At 39.8% G+C, this 12,781-nt stretch overlaps 1 protein-coding gene across 1 annotated transcript in view; it reads left to right on the forward strand.

Moving 5' to 3' along the window:
• The first annotated feature begins 5,065 nt into the window (after positions 1-5,065).
• Positions 5,066-12,781, forward strand: part of MMRN1 (multimerin 1) — a 43,872-nt gene continuing 36,156 nt past the window's right edge. The window contains exon 1 of the mRNA XM_014452086.2: positions 5,066-5,732. Coding sequence (XP_014307572.1) covers positions 5,152-5,732 — 581 coding nt within the window. The 5' untranslated portion in view covers positions 5,066-5,151. The remainder of the gene's footprint in view (positions 5,733-12,781) is intronic.

Consider the following 12,781-nt stretch of genomic DNA (forward strand, 5'->3'; position numbering starts at 1 on the left):
CTTTTACTATATATAGCATTATAAATTAATAGGTTATTTTTTCCTTTGAGTATTTCAAAGATATCATTGTACTATTTTATTTTATTTATTGTATTTAATGGAGAGTCAGTTATAATTGTTATACCCTTTATGTAATATGGATTTTTTTGAGTGGTTTCAATATTTCTTTTTATTCTTTGTGTTTTAAGATTTCACTTATAATACACCCAAGTATAATTTTCTTCTTGGGGTTTTCTGAACTTATTGAGTGTTTGGTTTTATGTGTTTCATCAATTTGGGGGAAATTTTACCTATTATCTTTAAATTTTATTATTTGTCCTAATCTCTTTATTTTCTCCTTTATTTTTCCTTTGTTTACTCCAATTATATGTATATTAAACCATATGAAAGTGTCCCACAAATCTCAGACACTTTTCCTTTAGTCTATATGTTTATCTTCTCTATTTCAATTTGGATAATTTCTTTTTGACCTGAATTCATATTAACTGATAGTGTTTTCTTAAATATTACCCATGTGCTATTAAGCTTATCAAATATATTTTTATTTCTGATATTGTTTTATTTCTAGTAGTTCTATTTGATATTTTATTATAATTTTATCTCTACTGAAATTTCCTTTGCATTCAAGACATGTAGCTCACATTCTCCACCCCATTCTATCATACTTATTTTAAATTGCCGTTCTGATACTTCTAATATCGGGACCTTTTCTGGATATTTTCAATTGATGTATTCTTGACTATGGGTTGAATTTTTATTTTTTTATTTTTTTATTTTTTAAAATATATTTTTATTAATTTCAGGGAGGAAGGAAGAGAGAGAGAGAGAGAGAGAGAGAGAGAGAGAGAGAGAGAGAGAAACATCAATGATGAGAGAGAATCATTGATTGGCTGCCTCCTGCACACTCCCCACTGGGGATCGAGCCCGCAACCTGGGCATGTGCCCTTGACCGGAATTGAACCTGGGACCCTTGAGTCCGCAGGCAGGTCGACGCTCTATCCACTGAGCCAAACCGGCTAGGGCTGGGTTGAATTTTTAAAAATTTATTTGTTTTGGCTGGATAGAGCGTTGGCCCTTGGACTGAAGGGTAAGGGGTTTGATTCCTGGTCAAGGGCACATACTTTGGTTGCAGGCTTAATCCCTGGTCCCAGTTTGGGCGGAGGCAACCAATGGATGTGTCTCTCTCACATCAATGTTTCTCTCTCTGTGTCTCTCCAAGTACCTTCCACTCTCTCTAAAAGTCAGTGGAAAAATATCCTTGGGTGAAGATTAATAAACAAACAAAAATTATTCATTTGCCTCATAATTTTTTATTACATGAGAGGCATTATGAGTAAAATAACTTTAGTAAATAATATTTACCTCAGAGAAAGGAATACCCCTTTTCCTGTCAGGACTCCAGTGCAGGGGGGGGGGAGCCACCCCAATTTGTAGTTGAACTAGGTCTAATTGAAGCTCAAGTTATTGCAGCCTTAATTAGTTTTAACTCACCACAGTCTTTAAATACTTTGAGAATATGATCAGGATTTACCTTTTAATTAAACTTGAGATCTGAGCAATGCAATGCTCCAGAGAGTTCTTTATCCTTTACAATAGAGCTTTCTAACCTTTGTGTGGTAAAAGGACTAAAATTAAGATGCAATATTATGTACTGCCTTGACATGTGAAATAAGAGAGCCTCAGATGTCCTTAACCACAAGTTCCCTTCCCCACTCTGCGCCAGTGGATAAGGTCCCCTAGCCAAAGAATCTTCCTTATCAAAGGGACCAGGCACAGTGTCTGCTTAATAAACATTTTTGTTTTTTCTTGTGATTAGAAAATTATAAGGGAAGAAAATAACCCTTTTATCTCATCACTTAGAACTCATTTTGCAATATATATTCCCTCCTATGTTTACTAATATGATACAACGAAAAATGAAAAAACCTGCTGATAGCATATAATATAATGAGTTTCGTAGTTTCTTTTTTATAAAATAACTAGAGGTGACTAAACGGCAATAGGTTAAAACATAATTAAATATGAACCATCTAGTGGGCAATGGGTGTGTAGCAGAATGATAGAGTGCAAGTATACAAAACTCTGATGCTATAGTTCAATCCAAGGGTAGTATTTAGAGTAGCTAGAAGAATGGATTGAGTATACATTCTGCAGGCTGTAATCCCAGGAATATGGTTTTTCTTAATTGTTATTTGATGAGCATTAATGAGTTTCAGAAAGCAGAATTTAAGATTAGGCCTCTGACAGTATCTGAAGTACTAATAGTTTGTGTCTTCAATTAAGGGATAACCCATACATCTAAAACCATCAAATGGGCTGAGGATTTTCTGGGGAGTTATAGCTAACAGAGCTGAGTGGATTGATCATACGGTACCTTTTGATCACAAGGTCCTTGTAAGCTGGATTAAGGGTAACTAAAAGTCATTATTGGTCAATACCTTACAAGAGGCAAATTACTTATCTCAGTTCAGTGTGTGTGTGTGTGTGTGTGTGTGTGTTTTAAATCTTTATTGTTGAAAGTAATACATAATGTCCCCCTTCCCCCCAATTGACCCCTTCTAGCCTGCCCTGCCCCCCTCCCCAGGTCTTCACCACCCTATTAACTCATATGCATTATAAGGGAAGAAAATAAATCTTTTATCTCATCACTTAGAACTCATTTTGCAATATATATTCCCTCCAATGTTTACTAATATGATACAACGAAAAATGACAAAAACCTGCTGATAGCATATAATATAATGAGTTTCATAGTTTATGCATATATCAGTTCAGTTTTTATTACCAGAGAGCTATTTATTTGTTATTAATTGTAAATCCAATGAGGGACCCTCTACCACTAAAGTTCATTTGTCCTGAGCAGGATCAAGATTTTTTTTTCTTCAAAACATATGTGCACCATTATTCCAGCTTTTTCTTACACTTTCAGAATAGCCTATTTAACTATGAAAATGGATTTAAAATTGTATGCTATTAAATAAAAAAAATTTACTTGGGTTTTTCTCAATTACTATTCTGCTCAAAGCTAAAGGCAGTTAGTTGCCTATGTCCTTTTCAGATAAAGAATCTAGAATGTTTTTTTCTTAGGACTAAAAACCATGTTTGTGCTTTGAAAATTGTGCAGTTTCTTTGCTGCTTTTAGTAACTAATTACTGCCCGGATTGTCTGTGCTGGACATTTTTGCTCTTTTACAAATGCAAGGTTTGTGGGATTTTTCTGTGGTATATCTGAGAATTATATATTTTGTACTCCCTATCAAATTCAATTGGAGTTGCTGCTGATTAATGTGTTTTAGTTTAAATAACCTTATAGTATATATTCTCTAATATGTTAAAAATTTACTCATAGCAATGAATGGCGAAGACTAAGGAGGAGAAAAAGTACTAAGACCAAGTAGTTAGTAATTCATTGAAAAAAATAAGGCCTTGTTGCTAATCCTGGTGTCCTGTATCCAGGATTAGGAACAAAAGTATGTCTGTTATAATACATAACCAAACAGGTTACTAGGTTTAACATTTTCTAATTCTGAAACAAAACATTACATGACTAAATATTTAACAAGTGCCTAATGCTTGGCACAGAGGTTTACAGGAATATTAATTACATATGGATCTAGTTTTTAGATAACACATAATAGAACATAAGCAAATAAAAGCCAAGAATATTCTTATTTTCCTTTATAATCTCAGTACCTAAGAAAGTGCCTTGCTGAAGCCAACTTGGGGTTTGAGTAATTATTGAATGAATGCTATTTATATTCTAGAAGCCCATTGCATGAAGATTCCGCAATAGGCCTTCCTTCCCCTGGCTGCCGGCACCGGTTTTCCTCCGGCACCCAGGACCCAGGCCTTTGGTCTGGCCGGAGCAGAGAAGCCAAGCCTCTTTAGTCTTCAGTCTTCACTCCAGCTGGAGCCTTCAGTCTTCACTCTGCTCCTGCATATGCAAATTAACTGCCATCGCTGTTGGGCTAATTTGCATATGCATCCTGATTGGCTGGTGGGCATAGTGGAGTAACACCAATTTGCATGTTTCTCTTTTATTAGTGTAGATACTAAGTCTCCTGTGGAACTTTTTATGGATGAGAGAGCTTAATTGAAGTCTGAGAATCAGAGATTTGATAGAGTGGTGAGATCACAAATCCTATAAAGCATATCTACTAGAAAAATAGTCATAGAAAAGCATTTGATCAATTTAGTTCTCTATTTCTTACAGTTAGTATACTTTTGTATTACAAAAAAAGTACAAAAGCATTATATATGATCCAATTTTATTGTATTCTCATGTGACTTCACATTTTTTTCATACATTCCTTAGTGGTAAAATACTAATTACCCCCAATCACTAGATGATCAGAATTAGAAAATAGAATAAGTAAAATTCTGATTATTCAATTCATTAATTAATTAGTTCTGGTAAACATTCTGAGAGCAAAATTTAAAGTGAACTCCTTACATACCTGTATGCTTTTTTTATTAACTTATAATTCAGATTAACTTCACGTAATGCTACAGATGAAGTGTATTTATAAAAATGGGTTTAATTTTTTCCCATTAACTTAGCCTGTGATGTGTGAAAGGGCAGAGACACAGCGCAAAGCAGTTTTTGTTTATATGTGTGCATGTGTATAAGCACTTGAATAAAAGGTGGCTCTTTGGATGGGGCACAGTGGGAAAGAAGGGTGACAATTTTTTTCTCTCAATGTCCTTGTGTAGTAGAACAAAATGGTAACCTCTTTCATTCAGTACATCCAAACAGGTTCCATGCTCCCCATTGTCAACATGAAGCTCCTTTTCAAAATGAGCATCATGTGAAGCATAGGTGTACCTAAGGGAAGCCAAGTTACTTCATATTTTTCTCATGGGTTTTCCTGGTAACAATTGCCTGTGTTTTCCCATTTGCCCTTAGCCTCGTCAGAAACCCTTCTCGCTTCCATAGATCCATCCTACCAGAAGTCACAGATCACACTGAACCTACAGAAACAGGAAATCAGACTTCCTGAGTCCACTTCAAAACACAGAAACCTGTTTCCTTTGCACATCTCACATTGGCAAAGACCTGTCTCAGCGGAGGCAGTGTGGAAGCAGCCGTTGAAAAGGCTAGAAGGACTCACTCCCCAGTTTCACATGAGCTTTCTTGATTCAAACTACTGAGATGAAGGGAGCAAGGCTATTTGTCCTGCTTTCCAGTATATGGAGTGGGGGCTTTGGGCTTAACCACACCACGCAGACTTGGACTACGCCTGAGGATGAAAACTCCCAGAAGAAGATGACCTCTGCTTCGGTTCCTCTAAATAAGCTACAAAGTCACCGAATGCTGCCAACCACTCAGATCATGTCAGCCGAGATGGTCCCTGAGACAAGAACCTCAGAAGAAGGTCTCCTAAAAGCAGCCTTGCTTCCCTCGGAGACCAGTGCAGCTCCTGCGGGTGTGAGACGCCCAGCCCTCACATCCACAGAGGAGCCGGAAGAAAGGGTGCTGAAGTTACAAACTCTGGCCCCGCTGACCAAATCTAGCAGCAAGTTCAGTCCTGGAGCCGAGTCAGTGGTCCTTTCCAACTCCACGCTGAAATTTCTTCAGAGCTTTGCCAGCAAGTCGAATCAAGTGACTTCTCTCAACTCAGTTGGTGGCCTGGGAAATCGATCCCCACGGGAAACATATCTCAGCAGAGGTGACACCAGTGGAAGCCAGAAAACCAACTATCAACAGTCAAGCTTTGAGACAACGAGAGGGAAGTAAGACCCATTCTTTTCTTCTTTCCCCCCCTAACTATAAGGTCTGTAAGATTGCAAGCTAACAGTTCAACTATCTCACTCCCAGAAAATAATTTTATATTTTAGGTGAAAGTGGACCATATTTCAGTTAGACAATGCAATTAAGTGTTACCTTATCTAATGGAGAAAGGATGAGCAAACATGCAACAATTCTGTTTTAATTGAAGTTGTCAAAGTCACTTACAGAGGTATTTTTACTTGGGATAGTTAACTAACAAAGAATGTAACACCACAGTGACTGAGTTCAGTTCATTCAACCCAAGGGTATGTTGGTGGTGCTCAGAATTACACCCACAACATGAGAGGAAAAAACACACGTCAATATAGTTGGGATGTGAACAGATTTTAAAAATTGAAACAGCCTGGTGCTGTGGAACACATACAGTTATCATGATCAAACCAAGAAGTCGTGGGTTGGAATCCTGGCTCCCATACTATCTAGATTCATAACTTTGAGCAAGTCAGTTGATCTCCCTGAACCTCAGTTTCTTCATATGTGAAATACAGAGGTTGTGGAAGAAGTACAAATAAAACCTGGTTGATTTGGGCTAACTAATTTGAAATAATTTGGGATTTAAAAAAATAACATATTTTTTCCTACTGCTTTTGGAATTTTATAGTGATTCCAAATAAAAGGAATACGTATGTCTATAGGATTTTTTTTCCTGGCATATTGTTTCGCATTGTTCACTCTCTCTCATCTTAGCACGCAGTTAGTCACGCCTGGCTACATCAGAGCTGTGTGTGGTTTCCTATCTAGCAGAGTGGATGTTTGTCAGTGACCAAGCACTTTGAAATAGGCAGGATAAAAAGAAGAAATTAGGATTAAGGCATTTATGCGTTGAGTAAGTGCTTGCTGGGGACTTGATCTGTCCACAGCACGGTGCTTGTGCTGAAGGTGAAAGAATGAACAAAAACTCCCATTGTCCTGCTCTCATGGATTCTACAGACCAGTGGGGAGGGTATGAGAAGGAAAAACTAAATCAAAAATGCATTAAAATGGTGATAAGCATTCTGAATGACGCTTATGAGAAAATACAGGAGGGTGCATGGCCTACAAGGGAGGTGAGCAAGCCTTCCCTGAGAGTATAATAGGTGAAATGAGGTACTGGTACACATCAACTGCTTACTTAACTTCTCCCACAACTACAGCCCCTGCACACACATGCTTGAATTTAAATCTTCACCGTCTCAGTGATGGCTAGTTTCATAATTAGAAACCTTGGATATGTTATTTTTTTAATATATTTTTTATTGACTTCAGAGAGGAAGGGAGAGGGAGAGATAGAAGTATCAATGATGAGAGAGAATCCTTGATCAGCTGCTTCCTAAACACCCCACCCACACTGGGGATTAAGTCCACAACCCAGGCATGTGCCCTGACCGGGAATTGAACCATGACTTCCTGATTCATAGGTCAATGCTCAACCACTGAGTCATGCCAGCTGGACCCTTGGATATATTCTTGATATTTTCTTTCCCTTAACAAAGAAAATAATAATCTTCTTAGTATCTCCTCCAATATATTCCAGATTCCTCAGCTTTTCTCCACCTTCACTACACCATCCTGTTCCTAGTCTCTATTATTTAACTTGTCCATATCTCCACTCTTGTCTTCTGTAATCCATGCTCCACACAAGTAAGAGATTTTTAAAAACTTTTTATTGAATAGATTTGACATGAAATTGTTTAAATTTAAGGTGTTTAAACTTTTAAAACATTTTATTAGTGTATTTCATTGGACATATGACTTCATCTATTGTGGCCTATTACATGATATGCTAACAAGAAAGGAAAGTATGACAGCATTATTTCTTAGAATTTTTAGATTTACATATCTCTTAGACTTAGGGATTTTTTTTTTACTATATGTCAATTTTTTGCATATTTAAAATGAAAATATAAATGAAACTGTCCAACCAATACTGACTGAAAGATACCATTCATTTCAAAATATATTCTTGATTGCAAAGATGTGTATCTTAAAATCTGTGAATTTTATATTTTGCTTACATGCTCAAAATTACTCAGTAGCTTTGCATTACATTTAGAATACAATGCTGAATTCTCACCAGGGATCACAGATCTTACTTGACATGAGTTTGCCTATCTTTATGATCTCACTAGAGGCCCGGTACACGAATTCATACATGGTGGGGGAGGGACCACGGGAGGTTAGCCGCTGGCCAACATATTTGTAAATATGACAAATCTGATCAATAAAATTCATCTGTTGTCTTAGTCCATTCAGGCTGCTGTAACAAAATAACACACTCAGTGGCTTGCAAACAACAGACATTTATTTCTCACAGTTCTGGAAGCTGGAAGTCTGAGGCCAGGTTGCCAGCATCATTGGGTGAGAGCCTTTCCCAGGTTCCAAGCTTTTCATTGTATCCTCCGATGGTGGAAGAGTGAGGGGTATCTCTAGGGCCTCTTTTATAAGGGCATCAATCCCATCATGAGGGAGTGGCCTCATGACCTGATCATCTCCAACCCCCCACTTCTAAGTCTATCATATTGGGCACTTATGAATTTCAACATATTTATTTGGGGGAGGAGGGACACAATATTCAATTTATAGCATGTGTAGTTTGCAAAATTATTGTCAAGCCTATTAGCATCCAAAGGGAATTATTCTCACATGCTGTAAAAAGAGAACCATACCATTATATTAAATATTATTTTTTTATTCCCTTGGATAACAAATGTCTACCCTGTTATTACCAACGGTGAAAACTAATACTAAATAGAATATAAGCTGTATCTTAATTTTCCTCATTGTTTCCTTTTTTTTTTTAATTCTCTTGACATTTCTACTCAGTAAATTGCTACTGAATATTTAAGTATATGTGCTAGAATTTAACAAGTATTTAGTGCAGTTGATTAAATGAGAATTTTTTTTGTATTTCCACACCTGTTTTTTAATACAAAAATACTATTTTGAAATGTGTTATTTAAGAGCAAATGCTAAGAGTCAATTTTCAGGAACAACAGGATTGTGTGTAGGATTAGCCAGCCTTTCCCCAGGCTTCGTGGTCTGCACACTGGGAAAGCCTGCCATCTTCTGGAGCACAAACAGCTTGCAGTGTCCCTGAATATGTTGAATTCACAGTGTGGGGGAAAGAAACAGAAAAAGAAAATTCGGTAAAATAAAACATATTTGTGTAAAAGATTGTACTAAATAATTTTAAAATGGTTACTTATAAAATATGTTATACATATAACATATTTTGGGGTTTCTAAAATGTGTCAATCAAAAATATAGTAGATTGTGTATTTATAATGCTTCTCTTAGTTCATTATCCACAAGACTTCACATTGGATAAGTCAGATTAGACTCCTTTTTCTGCCTCCTATTTCTGCAAAGTAGGCTCATGTTCATAAATAACCAAAGATGTCTGCTTTTCCCTAGAAAAAAAAAGACCTTTTACCTATTAACTTGGAAAAATCAAAGAATCAATACAAGCTTTTTTTCAGTACATGTTGCTGCACAAAAGCAATGGTGTTATTACCCATAAAAAGAATCCCAGATGCAGTCTGCTGCTTGCAGGGGTACCACCCCATGGAAAGCTAACCACTTCAAAGTACCTGCTCTCCATGCACATAATCCGATTGGAAAAATACAAAGGATTTCTAGATTTAAGCAAAATGCTTGTCTGGGATCATCACATTTATCTTACTCTGCCTGTCACCATTTTACCATGCTTAATTTTCTATTTTTAAACATATTTCTTGATAATTTGACTTTAAAATTGTATTTCCATTTTTAACATCATAGCATAAACCTAATTACAAGTCACACCAGGGGTTCTATGGATAATTCTTCCATTTTATACCGGACCAGAGATTGCCGGGTCATGAGCAATCTGCTGCTATGCTTTTTGCCTACTCAGCTATTTTAGTCATGAGATTGTTTTACTACTTAGAATTTTAATAGCTGGTGACCCTGTTATTTATTCTCATAAACGATCTATCTATCTATCTATCTATCATCTATCTATCTATCTATCTATCTATCTATCAATCATCTATCTATCATTTTTCAAAATTCAGAATATGTAGAATTAGTGGTACTTATCTTTTTCCTGCCTCATATTCCAGCCTCAATAGTCATTCAGCTAATGTTCATGTGACATACAACTGTGCATCGGTTGAAGTTCATCGTTCGCTGCAATCAGGATAATCAGTGGATTTGCAAGAGGAATCTAAGTTTTTAAAATATCCCTGTGTGTGTTTCTCTTAATTTTAAATCTTTCTCCTTTTTATATCTTGCTTTTGCCAGATCTTTGTTTCACATTATTTTTGCAAGTACTGCCATACTTTCACAAAATGTGCAAAGTGTCTTTTTATGTCTTCATGGAACTGAATTTTTAAACTTTTCATTCAAAACAACCTGGCACAATAAGATATATGGTGCTCAATTTATCTGCCTTGGAAGGATGAATGACTGAGTCAGCTTTACTTGTAGAAGACCATTTGGTCCTAAGAAGCCTAAATATTCCAAAGCAGATGATTACTAACTTTAGTTGCTTTACCCTGGGAAAACTGGGTTCCCTCTTTAACATTCAGGGTGATTTCGGCATTCTTTTAATTATTTTTATTTTTAAGCAGAATAGATTCCTTAATACTGATTTAGAGACATACATCTCATCTCATATTGATTTGCACTTGTAGTGGTTCGATTTCACAGTCATATAACATTTCGTTCAGTATATGTTTTGTAAATCAGCTCTGCTTTCTGAGGGGCGGGGTGGGGGAGGGAACAAACCCAAAGTCATAGGTGAGAGGAAAAAATATAAATTAAATGTAACAAGACACATATTTACAATGAAACAAATAATTGAAATAGAAAAAGAGAAGAAAAAACAGCAATATCCAATCATTCATTCAACCTATAATTATTGAGGACTTTCTCTAGTTTGCTATACGATATTTTTATGATAAAATAACTGGTATTGCAACCAGGAATAAGGCTTCTCCCTCTTTTCCTACTCTTTTCAAGCACAGCGTGGTATTCAGCCCAAGATGCAAGAGGACCCCAAGGTTGACCTTTAAAATGACCTGTCCCATGTTTTATTTAACTTTTCCCACATATTCTAACCTCCTCAGCAGCCCCACACTCAGAGCTCTGTTTTCTTCACCCAGTATTTACCCAAAGATGCAATTAAAAAACTGTTCCCAGGCAGAAAATTAGATTGAATATGGAGTTCAAATCATGCATGTGTGTCCCTTTCTCTCAAGAATCCTATCGCTGTGTTGTCTTTGTCCAACACCTGAAAAATATTGTTATACTAGAGGCCCTGTCTGTGCCCTCTCGCAATCTGGGACCCCTCGGGAGATGTTGGACTGCCAGTTTCAGCCTGATCCCTGCAGGCCAGGCCGAGGGACCCTACCAGTGCACGAATCCATGCTCCGGGCCTCTAGTATGCATATAGGATCTTTGGTTAATCTCTTCCCGAGCTCCCCGGACCCCCTTCCCAGTGAGATTCATCAGTCTGCTCCATGTTTCCATGCCTGTGCTTTGAGTGTCTGCCTCCTGGTGGTCAGTGCATGTCATAGCTACCGGTCAAATGGTTGGCCGGTCCCTTAGGTTTTTCTATATATAGATACTAGAGGCCCGGTGCACAAAATTTGTGCGGGGGGGGGGGGGGGGGTCAGCCTGGCCTGCACTTCTTCCCATCTGGGATCCCTCTTGCAATCTGGAACCACTGGGTCCTAAATGGTCAACGGAGTGCCTGCCTGATGCCCCCAAAGCTCTCCCCCGTCGGGCTGATCCCCCTTAACTTGCGAAATGCTCTCCCCTGCCCGCCTGATCCCCTTAACTGCCTAACTGGTCTCCCCTACTGGCCTGATCCCCCTAACTGCCTAACTGCTCTCCCCTGCCAGCCTGATCCCCCTAACCACCTAATTGCTCTCCCCTGCTGGCCTAATCACCCTAACTGCCTAACTGTTCTCCCCTCCTGGCCTGATCCCCCTAACTGCCTAACTGCTCTCCCCTCCTGGCCTAATAACCCTAACTGCCTAACTTCCACCTTCTCCCTTCTCCCGTGGTGCTGTCCTTCTCCCTTCTCCCTTCCTTCTCCCTTCTCCCTTCTCCCTTCTCCCTTCTCCCTTCTTCCTTCTTCCTTCTGCCTTCTCCTGTGATGCCTTCTCCCACGGCCTCTGCAAAAGGGACCGTGGTGCTGGACTGGCCCTCACAGCCTCTGCGGCTGCAGACCCTCAGTCCTTGCAGCCACTGTGGCCTTGTCTGGAAGGACGTCTGGAAGATGTCCGGTCTAATTAGCATATTACCCTTTTATTAGTATAGACTAGGGGCCCGGTGCATGAAATTCGTGCACTGGGTGGGGGGGGGGGGAGTGTCCCTCAGCCCAGCCTGCCCCCTCTCACATACTGGGAGCCCTCAGGCGTTGACCCCCATCACCCTCCAATCGCAGGATCGGCCCCTTGCCCAGGCCTGATGCCTCTGGCCCAGGATTCAGGCCTGGGCAGGGGACCCCCCTCTTTCCCCGATCACTGGCTCCACCCTCACCCAGGCCTGATGCCTCAGCCAGAGGCGTCGACCCCTTTCACCCTCCGATCGCCTGATCTGCCCCTTGCCCAGGCCTGACGCCTCCGCCAGAGGTGTCAGGCTTGGACAGGGGACCCCCATCTCCCCCAGATCACTGGCTCTGACCCCCGCCCAGGCCTGATACCTCTGGCCCAGGAATCATGCCTGAGCAGGGGACCCCCATTTCCCTCTGATCGCTTGCTCCACCCCCTGCCCAAGCCTGACGCCTCTGACCCAGGCTTCAGGCCTGGGCAAGGGGACCCTCATATCCGCCCAATCACCGGCTCCGCCCCCCACCCAGGCCTGATGCCTCTGGTCCAGGCATCAGGCCTGGCAGGGGGACCCCCAGCCCCCTCCGATTGCTGGCTCTGCCCCCCGCCCAGGCCTGATGCCTCGGCAGAGAGTTGACCCTCATCACCCTCCGATCGCGATCACCGGATCGCCCCTTGCCCAGGCCTGAGCC

This window comes from Myotis lucifugus, unplaced genomic scaffold, assembly GCF_000147115.1.
Source record: "Myotis lucifugus unplaced genomic scaffold, Myoluc2.0 scaffold_12, whole genome shotgun sequence".
In the NCBI taxonomy this organism is placed as follows: domain Eukaryota; kingdom Metazoa; phylum Chordata; class Mammalia; order Chiroptera; family Vespertilionidae; genus Myotis; species Myotis lucifugus.